Source organism: Sabethes cyaneus, chromosome 1, assembly GCF_943734655.1.
Source record: "Sabethes cyaneus chromosome 1, idSabCyanKW18_F2, whole genome shotgun sequence".
NCBI classification, from domain to species: Eukaryota; Metazoa; Arthropoda; class Insecta; order Diptera; family Culicidae; genus Sabethes; species Sabethes cyaneus.
In genome coordinates, this window is record NC_071353.1 from 17,325,068 (window position 1) to 17,339,477 (window position 14,410).

General features: G+C 42.5%; 1 protein-coding gene across 1 annotated transcript; it reads left to right on the forward strand.

The window, feature by feature from the left end:
- The first annotated feature begins 1,155 nt into the window (after positions 1–1,155).
- On the forward strand, positions 1,156–3,332 carry LOC128745436 (uncharacterized). Its single transcript, XM_053842512.1, has 2 exons — positions 1,156–1,225; positions 1,279–3,332. The coding sequence occupies exons 1-2, from the start codon at positions 1,156–1,158 to the stop codon at positions 3,330–3,332; spliced, it is 2,124 nt and encodes a 707-aa protein (XP_053698487.1).
- Positions 3,333–14,410: the final 11,078 nt, after the last annotated feature.

Here is a 14,410-nt window from a genome sequence, read left to right on the forward strand (position 1 = left end):
ACTTACGTGTGCATAAATTTTCCTCAACGTCCTAAAGTTCACTATCTATGGCAACACTAGCAGATACCAAGTTTCACTAAATCAAATAAAAAGTCGTTATTAAGGTTGATTGTCAACCAAACGTGGGTAACGAAAAATTCTAAGATTATGAGTGAAAAAAAAAAATAAAAAATATTCACTGCCTAAAATATTTCACAGATACGCGTACATTCGGATGACTCTTTCTTACAGATCGAACTAGGTAATCACTATCGTAAAACAAATTCCAGCTAGACACGCCCTTTTTTTAATATTTTTACAATCGACAAAGAGGATTGTAGAAGAATGTAATGAAACAAAGATGTTGATAGGATCTAAACAGAATGGGACCTTGTCCTGCTCTATTTGGATCATATCAACATCTTTGTTTCATTACTTTCTTCTGCCGTCCTCTCCGTCGATTGTAAAAAAACTACCGTTATGAAATATTGAATATATGGCTGAACTCATTGAAAGATCAAGACTTAAACACGAGGTTGGTGGCACGTTTTACGGCAAGCTAGGGTGTCTTTCTAAGCAGGGATGGCACGATCACTGGGATGTCATACATAGTTAAAACAATCACTTTGCTTGAAATAAAATGTAAAAACATGTTACGAATGTGCAGTCCCGTTTTTCCAAGGGTGCGCGCAGAGAATTTGCACAGCCATTTCTAGAACTAGCCGATTGGGCGCTAATATAAGATGCCGTTCAGCAAGACCAGAAGTCTCGGAGCGTGCACGATGTAAGCGAAGAGAATGCGAGCGACGCTCGCCGCTCAGCCTACTTTGTATGTCAATTCTTACTCACCGCTTGAGCACGTAAGCACTTTTGGAAAAGGTCATAAATTTTTAGTTTCAGATTTTGATTCCGCAGTCCTTTCCGCTTATTTTGATACTAATTTCGTAATGATTCAACCACGGGAAGTGGCCGGAAAATGATCGAACACATAAGCATTTTAGTGCGGCGTGGAACAACCACGAAGAAGAAAAAAAGATGGCTGAAAAAATTAAAATTTGTGTTCTTTTTCCTTTTTCTCTGGCTGTGTTTCGTTTACAAAGCTCAAAAGTTACAAGTTTCTGCAACGAATCTTTTTCTTCTCCTACTCTGCAACCGGGTCGCACTGTGGACAGTAATATGGAAACTCCCGGCCCTTCCAACTCCAACTTCCAATCCGTAGCCTCGGGCGAGTACCCTTGCAATTCATGTAACGAACTCCCAGTATCTGATACACCCTTTTTCAGTTCAGCCAACATGCAGTCTCACCCAATCTGTGCCAATGTATTGCCAACGACGACGTGCTCATCTACTATCGAAACGCCGGAGGGATGAACAGCAACGTGAACGACTACTTCCTGGCTGCATCCGAAGAATGCTACGACATCATCGTGTTAACTGAAACCTGGCTTGGCCCGCGAACTCACTCTTGTCAGGTGTTCGGTCCCGAATTTGAAGTTTTCCGTTGTGATCGTGGGCCCGGAAACAGTCGAAAGTCAGCGGGCGGCGGAGTGCTTGTTGCGGTGAACAAAAAACTGGAATCAAAAGCGATTGAAAATGATCAATGGAGCAGTATTGAGCAGGTGTGGGTGTGTATCGAACTCGCAAACAGCAAACTTTTTGTGTGTGGCATTTACATTCCGCCTGATCGAGTACGCGATGACGCTCTAATCGATGTTCACTCCCGGTCGGTTATGTCAGTTATCGATGTGGCTACCGCAACCGACGAGCTAACTGTTATCGGGGATTTCAACCTTCCAGGACTTCTGTGGCAACCATTCGGCAATGGTTTTCTCCATCCGGATCCCGATCACTTCACTGTACACCTCGGAGCTTCACGGCTTCTCGACTGTTATAGCTCTGTCACATTGCGACAAATCAACCACGTGACCAACGAGAACAATCGCAATCTGGATCTCTGTTTCGTCAGCGTACAGGATGTTGCCTCAGTGATTTCGCTCGCTCCGTCGCCTCTGGTTAAGCTAGTAAGACACCACCCTCCATTCATCCTAGCCCTCCACGACCATCATTCTGATCATAGGAAAATCATCCCGCCTGTTTCGTACGACTTTCGGAATGCTGATCACCGAAGCATTGCCAAATTCTTTGCAACTACCGACTGGATTGGTGCTCTCGACGGAAACGATGCCGACAACGCAGCATTGACTCTTTCACATATAATTGGGCACGCAATCGATCGTCATGTACCTAATATAGTACATTCGCCGAACAGTAAACCTTGGTTGATCCGCGAGCTTCGTATTCTGAAGACGGAAAAAAGGGCTGCGCTTAGGACATACTCAAAGTTCCGCACCCTTTCGCTGCGTGAGCATTACATCAGATTGAACGCTGCATACAAACGAACCAGTCGGGAATGCTATAGACGACACTTACACAGATTTCAGCGTAATCTGAAGTTGAAACCGAAAACTTTCTGGAAGTATGTTAGCGATCAGCGTAAAGAATCGGGCCTTCCCTCAACCATGACCCTGAATGGTGAGGTTGCTTCGGATCCTCAGTATATCAGTCAACTATATGCTGATAAATTCGGGCGAACGTTTTGCGATGAAGTGATCCCAGACGACCAGGCTACCAACAATGTTGCGCTAGTGACTGCGAATACGCTGGGTACTTTTAACATCGACGAAACAATGATCTCTAGAGCCGCCTCAACGTTAAAATCTTCGAATAAAGCCGGCCCAGATGCCCATATGTTTCCTGTTCATAAGAAAGGGAATCGGAAAGACATCAATAACTACCGAGGAATCTCATCATTATGTGCCATTTCGAAGTTATTGGAGCTTGTAATCATGACTGCGCTGCTGTCACACTGCAAACAATACCTAAGTGATGATCAACATGGATTCATCGCCGGCAGATCAACCACTACAAATCTCATGTGTCTCACATCATATATTGCGGAAAGCTTAGCGGATCGTGCTCAAATGGACGTCATCTGTACTGATTTATCTGCGGCGTTCGACAAAATCAATCATGCTATTGCAATTGCCAAATTGGAAAGACTCGGTATCAGCGCAAATGTGCTGCGTTGGTATAATTCCTATCTCGTAGGTCGTAAACTGATTGTGACGGTTGAAGGTTTTCAATCTAATGCGTTTTCGCCTCGTCTGGAATCCCGCAAGGCAGTCATTTTGGGACCGTTAATCTTTCTGCTATACTGCAATGATGTCAACCACGTCCTTGAAGGCCCTCGTTTATCCTACGCCGATGATCTGAAGATTTACTTGAAGATTCGCTCCAATGTCGATGCAATTCGTCTTCAACGAGAACTTGACACCTTTATTGGTGTAACTTGAACTGCATGCTCGTGAATCCTGAAAAATGCTCCATTATTTCTTTCGCTCGAATCCGTCAACCAGTGATTTTCAACTACAAGCTCGTTGGTACTGAAATCCAACGTATCGACCAAGTGAAGGATCTCGGCATTATCTTGGACAGTCAGTTATCGTTTAGACGACACATTTCCTACATTGTGGACAAAGCGTCCAGAACTCTAGGATTCGTCTTCCGCATCGCTAAAGGCTTCACCAACGTGTATTGTCTTAAGGCATTATACTGCTCACTCATCCGTTCGACTCACGAATACGGTTCCATCGTCTGGCATCCGTATTACCAAAACGGAATTGCTAGGATTGAGTCGATTCAACGCCGCTTCTTACGTTTTGCGCTCCGTCATCTACCTTGGCGAGATCCGTTCCGATTGCCGAGTTACGAGAGACGATGCCGGTTGATCCGTTTGGAGACACTTCAGGTGCGAAGGAACGTCGCAGGAGCTTTGTCTGCTGCAGATATGTTGCAGGGAAGAATCGATTGTCCTGCCATTTTGGGTACGATTAACCTGAATGTACGTACCAGGGATCAGCGGAATGACGCAATGCTGCGACTACCATTTCAACGCACCAACTATGGACAAAACAGTGCTATGACCGGAGTACAGCGAGTCTTCAATAGAGTTGCCGCTGTCGTTGATTTTAATCTGTCACGTGAAACTATTCGCCGAAACTTTTCTGTATTTTTCTCTATCAAAGACGTTTAAGAAAATCTGTATATTTGTAATTTTTTGTCTGTGTGATTAGTAATAGTATAAGAAACCATCATTAGGACAGTTGTAGTCTGTTGATGTTGAATAAATAAATAAATAAAACAATACAAAACAAAGTTTATTTCGACACGTTGTGTAGTTTCTGAGAAAAAGGTACATAAAGTTTGAAAATCGTGGTTTTACAGGAGCGGCGTTTTATTCCGTTAAGGTTGTTCCACGCCGCACTGCAACGCTTATGTGGTTCGATCATTTTTCGGCTACTTCCCGTGGTCGGATCATTACAAAATCAGTATCAAAATAACCGGAAAAGACTGCAAAATCAAAATATGAAATAAAAAACTTATGACTTTCTCAAAAGTTTCAAGATTTTTGCAATAACGTTCATGTTCAGATGAAAACCAAGATCGAGTCTTTTGGTTTATCCAACATGCCGCAATTGGTAAAACAGGTTCCAGTCCGAAAACTGGCTTTTCTGCTTCAGATCTTGCTAATTCATCAGCCCATTCATTTCCGGTTATACCAGAATGGCCAAGAACCCAAACCAGATGAACGGCATTTAGAATGCTTAGTTCTTCTAATTGAGTGTGGCAGGCGATGACTGTTTTAAATTTAGAATTAGCCGCACAAAAGGCCTTTACAGCGGCTTGACTATCAGAACAGAAGTAGATAATCTTTCCTATCAGTTCTTTCTGAAGTGCCGAACTGAGCTCCGCACATAATTGCAAAGATTTCAGCTTGAAAAACGGTGCAGTAACTACCCAACGAATAGGATTCCTCCAATTCCAGCTCACGGCAGTAAACACCAGCACCCGCACGACCTTCGTACAAGGAACCATCATATTCAAAAAAAATTCCTTTCCATGTAGCCTGACATCCACTCCTGTCTAGGAGGAAAGTCACTTGAGAAAGTCCTATACGGAAAAGTACGCATGAGCGTTGCATCGCTAGGAGCAAGGGCAAACTTGTTCTCAGCACAATTTGCGACCACAATCGAGTATGACCAGTGGAACCGTCTACAGACTGCCAAAGGCCAATCGCGTGTAGTCAATAAGTACATATTAGTGCCTCTTGCTTCAGGTGGAAGTGTAGAATATTGATTAATATTGAAAATAGCTTCTAGGGCGGCAGTAGGAGTTGTAGTAAATGCACCAGACATTGCCATTAAACACATCCTTTGAAGATGTCTGAAGAGCTTTGTCGGGACAGTCACAACTTCCCCTCTCTGCCACCATACAAGACAACCAAAAGCCAGTATTGGTCAGACAACGACCGTGTACAACCAGTGTATGTATTTGGGTTTAAGCCCCCAAGAGTTGCCAATTGCTCGTCTACATTGCCCAACGGCCATGCACGCTTTTTTAATTCGGAAATCAATATTTGTGGACCAGTCAAGCTTGGAGTTGAGAATCAACCCCACGTACTTCACTTCGTTCACAACATCAACATCCGAATCGTAGAAGCGCAGAGCGCGAGCTCCATTGGTATTTCTACGTCTTGAAAATAAGATGATAGATGTTTTGCTCGGATTTACCGAAAGTACAGTTTCTCGGCACCACGTTTCCACGACGCGTAGTGCCTGCTGCATCAAGTCAAATAATGTGCTTATCTGCACATCTGCACTTTCCAACTACTAGGATCAGATAGTCATCCGCAAAACCATATGACGGATAGCCTAGACCATTGAGTTTCCTCAGTAGGCCACCCGCCACAAGGTTCCATAAAAGAGGCGAGAGAACGCCACCTTGTGGACATCCACAAACACTTTGCTTCCAAATGTTTGCTTGCCGTAAGGACGAAAAAAGTAATCGGTTATTAAGCATTTGTTCTATCCACTTTATGATTATTGAAGGCACATTATGATAACAAGCAGCTTCCAAAATGGAAGCGAAAAATACGTTATCAAACGCGCCTTCAATATCCAAAAAAGTTCCTAAGCAAGATTCCTTTTGTGAAAAAGCAACCTCAATTTTATCCACCACATCATGTAATAAAGTGGTTGTAGATTTGCCGCTTTGATAAGCATGTTGTGCTGAATGAAGAGGAACTTCTACTAAGCTTGTTTCGCGGATGTGGTGATCAACAATCCGCTCAAGTGATTTAAGCAAGAAAGACGTTAGACTGATTGGTCTAAAACTTTTTGCTTGCTCGTATGTCGCGCGTCCACCTTTAGGAATAAACTTAATGGTTATTTCACGCCATTGAGTTGGGATGTACCCAATAGCAATACTACACACAAACATCCTTCTCAGAATGTGAAGTACTTGAATCCTTTTTGCAGTAGAATAGGGTATATTTCATCTGTTCCAGGAGATTTTTATGAAGAGAAGCTGTTCACGGCCCACTCAATCGCTTCAGTTGTGACAAGTCTCCGAGCAAAAGCCCATGAGTCTAAGCCACCTAAAACGATTTCTGGATTGTTTCGAACTTCAGGTTCCGCACAGCCCGGAAAGTGACTATAAAAGAGACATTCCAGGATTTCATTGTCATTCGAACAGTATTCGCCGTTCGAACTTCGAATGTTATTAACCTGATAATCTTTCGATTTTGACAGTATTTTATTAAGTCGACTTGCCTCGCCGAAACCGGAAACGTTGCTGCAGAACCTGTGCCAGCTCGAGCCTTTGCTTGGGTTTTCCGGGCCTGCTTGAAAGGCTCCACGCCATCCCTACGACGTCTATTCCAGGATCTCCTGCATCGTTTCTTTAGTTCCGTAAGATGAGGGGCTCCTGATTTGCTGACTTTCACGGGAGGGTCAGCTCCCGTGGCTCAATTTTTGCCTCAACGTACAATTCGGCACCAACCGCCAAAGGCCATACATGCAAAACGTGTAAACAGACCGATTGAGAGTCTCTCTCTCTCTCTGTGCTAATCCAACAGAGAAAATGCACTCCGAAAAACCGGCGTCGAACCACGCCGCAAAACACACGACGAGTGTTCCACCTTCTCTGTCTGCGTACGATATAATATATTACACCTAATGTCCTTATGCGTTACGCCACGCACCCATCGTGACGGTGACAATCGGGAAAAATGTTACCGCCTGTCGCGTAAAGAAAATCTGATGCGCGGTTCCCAAAAGTGTACATAAAAAACCGTCCCTTTTAACTAGCACAACGCGAACGTCTCCGTCAGCCGTGTGCGAATTTCTGGTGCCATGTTATATTTCCGTTCCGGAAAATAATGCAGTCGAACGGTTTGCGAATTGCACTGCCGTGCTGCTGTTGCCCGGCAGCTTTAGTAGCCCGAGCGAAAGCTGAGATAAAAGAGCGGTTCGCCCTGCGTATGAACAACCCCCGCCCCTTCCCCTCCCCGACACTTTCCCAGTGACGCGGTTCGCTGACCCTAGCGCCCTAGTCCGCCCGTTCCGCCGGGAATGATCCAAGCCAAAGCAGTTGCTGCGAGTGTGAACATTCTCCCGTCGAGAAGAATTTCCCACAGTTGCACGTTCCACATTTCAAATGGTGCGCGTTCCTGCGGCCAAAGGAAGAGCGTGTGCGAGCGAGTGTGCACGAGTGTGGACGCCAACCAACGTACAAGTGAGGGCTGTGCGGTGTGACCCTTATCGTTACACACAGTTGCTTCGTGCGGTAGCGGGCAGCAGAAGTAGCAGCAACTCAACCGAGAAACCGCTGCACTAATGGCGTCTGTCCCTCTTCGTTAGACACCTTGGCGGCGGTGGGGTGCGAAGTGTTGTATAGGAGCTGGACTGTAGCTCAGAGTGCACAGGACTTTGGCTGTTTGTTTTTCTGGCCCACAGGGAAGCTCTACTACCTAGTACTTTGTTTTGGGATAGCGATATGCTTAATATATTTGCTTTGTTAGTTATGCCTTTTCTCTGTACAGGTTAGAAAGAAGATTGTTGGAACATTGTACCATACACATAATAGTTTGTTCAATGAAACTAAATTTTAGGAAGAAACTATTATTACGGTTTTGACACTGTTATAGTACTACTACCTGCTCAGATAAAGCAACAAATGAATCAGTTACTCAACAACATTAATATAAGGTATGTTGCTGCTTCGTCGTAATTGCCTATTCCCGTCCTATCCAACACAAATTATTAAAAATAGCACTTTTATGACATACAATGAAAAACTAGTTATTCCCTAACATTTTAGTTTGTTGTCTATCAAAGCTGAGATCTATTTATATGCTTTTTATCGTTAAAGTTCTACCAGGCAAATTTCCCACGTTTTTTCGTGCGACGAAGAAGCAAATGTCGACTAATCGTTTTAATTTCCATCATTCATAAATGAAAATAACTCACGCAAGGCATTGTCGTTATTCTACAGCCAGGAAAACTTGCCTGACCTGCAGAAATTTTGCAGAATAACATTTGTTATATCGTCCTACACAAATACATGCATGTTAGCTTCGTAAACATTGTTGTGATTTTTAATTCGGACGATGAAAAATTTCGATGGACGGATTTTAAAACGGTACGACGAATATAAGAAATAAAGTCAGTTGCGTAATTTCAATAATATGCTTTAATAAAAGCTTTATAGTGATTTCAAAGTTCACGGAGTGTGTGTTAGTCAAATCAGCACAAGAACTTGTGGAATACCGTACTTAGCAATATGGAGACCTCTGACCCCTCCGCCACAGTCGAGCTACTGCAGCCAGCGTCCAACAACGGGTACTCGCAACGTAGCAATCCCGATACTCCTCCAATACAGTATTCTTTCAGTCGTGAATCATCCGATCATCTGTTCTCGATCTACTATCAGAACGTGAGGGGTTTACGGACTAAAATCACTCAACTGCGGTTACTATTGGGTAGCTGCCACTACGACGTTGTCATTCTAACGGAAACATGGCTTCACGAACACATTGACAGCAGCGAAATCACCTCCAACTACACGCTTTTTCGCTGTGATCGCAATCCGGCAACCAGTCTTCGTCTCGCCAGTCTCGAGGTGCTGGAGTGCTAATTGGCGTCAAGAATCATCTGAGAAGCCACTGCGTGCCTCCGGATGACTGCGAAAAACTTGAGCAAATTGCAGTCTGCATAAATTTGTGTCATCGATCGCTGTACGCTGCGGCTATATACATCCCCCAAACTGTGCCTCTGAAATATACTCTGCGCACGCTAAGGCTATGCAGTCTATGACAGAGCGATCTTTGGATGCTGACATTGTCCTATCAATAGGACTTCCACCTTCCTAACTAACGCTGGCAGTTTGACGGATAGATATTGGAGGTCTCATTCCCTGCAATATGTCAACTGAACACGAACATGTCACAGTCGAAGACAAGTGTGCAACTTCGCCAACTTGAATAACAGATTTCTTGACCTTGCTTTTGTCAACCATCCCGAGCACATAGATCTCATCACTCCGCCGACTCCGCGGTTACCAGTTGATGTTCACCATGCACCGTTTATTTTACTACTAGCTGACCCGACAAACTTCGTATTGCCACAAATTAAACTGTGTTGTACATAAATCGTGAATCTCGGGTGACCTTTGACACAATCTTGAGTTTTGCAAGTTTCTGGGAAGTTCATGGGTGTTTTAACATACAAATTTTCCTCACAGTGAAGTAGAAAACAACTCCTCCCATTGCTTAGCCTGATGAAATAAAGCGGATAGCATTTAAATATTCGCCATCATTACAAACCATTTCGCCGAATACCATTTTGCGGAACACCAATTCTCGGTTGAGCATAACGCGGAATATAGAACTTCGCAGAAAAACCTTACGCAGGATGTACCATTTCAGGGAAAATCTTTTCGTAGAAAGTACCATTTCGCAGGGGTGACCCAATTGAAGGAAAGTAATAGAGGTCAGTAGATCTACGAAAATAAATAAACCTAGATAGGTGATCTCATCGGGGGGCTGCCCCCCGCAGTGGCCGGCGCTTCCAACGGCAGGTCGCCAGCAACATTCGCGGCCTGTGGCCGTCTCGCGCTGCATTATCTAATGTTACTATTGATAGGTTTTGGTTGTTATTGATTAATGTTTTATGAAAGAGTCTAAAATTTCTCGAGTACGATTAGTATTCAAGTTACGCAAAAATTTCTGTTTTATTTGTATGATAGTCCTTATCCACAGAGGTGAGGGGGATCCCTACCACAGAGGTGAGGGGCTCAAACCATCATTAAAAAAATTCCTGCCTCCAAAACTCCCCACATGCCAAATTTGGTTCCATTTGCTTGATTACTTTTCGAGTTATGAGGAAATTTGTTTTTCATTTGTATAGGAGCCCCCCTCTTAAAGTGGGGAAGGGTCCTAATTCACCATAGAAAATATTGTTGCCTCCAAAAACCTCCACATATCCACATCCACATATCATTTATACAGGAGCCCCCCCTCCTAAAGTGGGGAGGGGTCTCAATTCACCGTAGAAAAAAATATTGTCTCTAAAAACACCCACATGTCAAATTTTGTTCCATTTGCTTGATTCGTTCTCGAGTTATGAGGAAATTTGTATTTCAGTTGTATGGGAGCCCCCCCTCTTAGTGGGGTGAGGGGTCTCTAACCGTCATAAGAACCTTCCCTGGCCCCAAAAACCCCTATATGCGAATTTTCACGCCAATCGGTTTATTAGTTTTCGATTCTATAAGGAACATAGAATAGACGGAAATCCATTTTTATAGGCATAGACTAGCCGACCCGACAAACTTCGTATTGCCACAAATTAACCTGTGTTGTACATAAATCATGAATCTCGGATGATCTTTGTCACAATCTCGAGTTTTGCAAGCCCCCCAGTGGACGGCGCTTCCGACGGCGGGTCACCGGCAACACTCGTGACCGTCTCGTCCTGAATGATCTAGTGTTACTATAGATAGTTTTTGTGGTCTTGTATTGACTAATGTTTTATGGAAGAGTCTCGAATTTATCGAGTTCGATTAGTTTTTGAGTTTCGCAAAAATTTCTGTTTTATTTGTATGAGAGTCCATATCCCCCTACCACAGGGGTGAGAGGTCTCTAACTATCGTAAAATAAATTCAAGACTCCAAAATCTCCCACATGCCAAATTTGGTTCCATTTGCATGATTAGTTCTCAAGTTATAAGGAAATTTGAATTTCATTTGTATGGGAGCTCCCCTCTTAAAGGGGAAGGGGTCGTAATTCACCATAGAAAAAATTTCTGCCATCTAAAATTCCCACATGCCAAATATGGTTCCATTTGCTTGATTAGTTCTCGAATTATGAGGAAATTTGCATTTCATTTGTGTAGAACCACCCCCTCTTAAAGTTGGGAGGGGTCCTAATTCACCATAGAAAATATTTTTGCCTCCAGAAACCTCCACATGCCAAATTTGGTTCTATTTGCTTGATTAGTTCTCGAGTTATGAGGAAATTTGAATTTCATTTGAATAAGAGCCCCCCCTCCTAAAGTGGGTAGAGGTCCCAATTCATTATAGAAAAAATTTTTGTCTCCAAAAACACCCACGTGCCAAATTTGGTTCCATTTGCTTGATTAGTTCTCGAGTTATGAGGAAATTTGTATTTCGTTTGTATAGATGCCCCCCCTCTTAAAGTGGGGAGGAGTTCTAATTCACCATAGAAAATATTCATGCCCTAGAAAACTTTCACATGCCAAATTTGGTTCCATTTCCTTGATTAATTCTCGAGTTATGAGGAAATTTGCATTTCATTTGTATAGGAGCCCCACCTCCTAAAGTGGGTAGAGGTCCCAATCCATCATAGAAAAAAAATTTGTCTCCAAAAATACCCACGTGCCAAATTTTGTTCCATTTGCTTGATTAGTTCTCGAGTTATGAGGAAATTTGTATTTCGTTTGTATTGGAGCCCCCCCTCTTAAAGTGGGGAGGGGTTCTAATTCACCATAGAAAATATTCATGCCCTAGAAAACTTTCACATGCCAAATTTGGTTCCATTTGCTTGATTAATTCTCGAGTTATGAGGAAATTTGCATTTCATTTGTATAGAAGCCCCCCTTCCTAAAGTGGGGAGGGGTTCCAATTCATCATAGAAAAAAAAATTGTCTCCAAAAACACCCACGTGCCAAATTTTGTTCCATTTACTTGATTAGTTCTCGAGTTGAGGAAATTTGTATTTCGTTTGTATAGGAGCCCCCCCTCTTAAAGTGGGGAGGGGTCCTTATTTACCATAGAAAATATTCTTGCCCTCGAAAACTGTCATATGCCAAATTTTGTTCCATTTGCTTGATTAGTTCTTCAGTTATGAGGAAATTTGTATTTCATGTGTATAGGATCCCCCCCTCCTAAAACGGGGAGGGGTCTCAATTCATCATAGAAAAAATTTTTGTCTCCAAAAACACCCACATGCCAAATTTGGTTCCATTTGCTTAATTACTTCTCGAGTTATGAGGAAAATTGTGTTTCTTTGGTACAGGAGCCCCCGCTCTTAAAGTGGGGAGGGGTCCTAATTTACTATAGAAAATATTCTTGCCCTCGAAAACCTTCACATGCCAAATTTGGTTCCATTTGCTTGATTAGTTCTCGAGTTATGAGGAAATTTGTATGGAAGCCCCCCTTTTAAAGAGGAGAGGAGTTATAATTCCCTTTATAAAGAGGGGAGGGGTCTCAATTTACCATAGAATAAATTCTTGTCGCCGCAAACACCCACATGCCAAATTTTGTTCTATTTGCTTGATTAGTTGTCGAGTTATGCAGAAATTTGTGTTTCATTTGTATGGGAGCCCCCCCTCTTAGTGGGGGGAGGGGTTTCTAACCATCACTAAAACCTTTCCTGGCCCCAAAAACCCTCTGCATGCATATTTTCATGCCGATTGGTTCAGTAGTTTTCGATTCTATAAGGAACATACGGACAGACAGACAGACAGACAGACAGACAGACAGAAATCCTTTTTTATAGGTATAGATTACTTTCTTCACACCCTGACCAAATTTATGCTGATTTGCTGATTTATTGCTGTTCAACACTGAAATCATTTTTTATCGATTGAAGTTTTTGAAGCGTCTTAGTAGAATACGAAACCTGGAAATTAAGTAGAAAGAAAACTTATCCAATTTATACTCCAACTATTATACATATTTTATTCTTGGCAGATACGTATTTCGCCTACGACTTGCAGGCTTCCTCAGTGTCGAAGTTCGAATGCATTGTTTACAAACAAGTGAAATGAAACGAATGACAGGTTTGTTGTATCCATGGAAGCAACAGTGTTGCACCTTCTACTTTTTTTATTAGGATAGCATGTAGTACTAAACTAATAAATAAATAAAAAGCTGAACTTAGAAAAGTGCAAAAATAAAACTATTCATTTTCTATGGGTGGGGTGGCCATTGTTAAAAGTGGAAGGTGCAAATAGTAAAATGTCGTTGTTTCTCTTTCTTTATAGGGTTTTATAGGGATTTCCGTAAAAAGAAAACAGATGTGCAAGTGGCCAGGTAGATAAAAGAGGGGGAGCTGACAAATGGGGAGGAACGTCCAAAGAATGAGCCAGCGTTATATTTTTGCATTATAATCATTTCGGTTACAATAATTGATGTACAAGTGGCTGTGAGATAAAGGCGCCCCGAGTTAGATCGGGCACTCAGCTAGTTTAATGAATTTATGTTAATAAATTCATCTAACAAAATGTTATTTGACATAATGTCGTTTGCCATACTAATATTGGCTTAAACATAAGGCAAATTTTAGCAGAAAAACATTCGGCATAACGACCATGAACATTTGAACAGGTCGAAGGCCTCCATATTTTCTATCATATTCTACCATTCGTGTTCCGGCCACTTATGATTCGGCCAATAGATCTACTATACCATTTGTTGTTTCGTCCATTTGAGTTTCGGCCATTATTAGGTAATGAGACTCACCTCCTGTTTAAGGCTTTTTTAAACTTAGTCGATCGGATCTTTTGCTAGCTTACGATGCTGGTCTAACAAGCCAGTCGAGGTATATTCGAATCTCGACTGGGCGGTGCTGCTGGGTCAGTAGAATCGTTGCACAGACCGCGCAATTGTCCTGTACTCTAATAGCCGACTGCGAAATCTATCGATAAAGAAGGGTCAAGACTTTAAGACGTTTATAACCCAAAGTTTTAACGTCCATAATGCCTACCATACATTATGTCTTCCGCACAATATGCCTAACGTTCGTATGCGTAATGGGGTACATCCATCTTTCCATCCATCCGTCTTTCACATTTTCAATACAACACGTTTCGATTTTCAAACATTTTTTGTTACTTTCTGAAGGTAGAATAGCAATGTTATCTACTCTTATTTTAAAAAATGTTGGAGTTCACTATTCCAAAAACAAGGCGCCTCCATTGAACCCAGAAAACTAAGGAATGGCATGGTTTTTTTGCTTAACATTTTTATCACAACATCACAAGGTGAGGAGAACCCATTTTGACAGCGGATA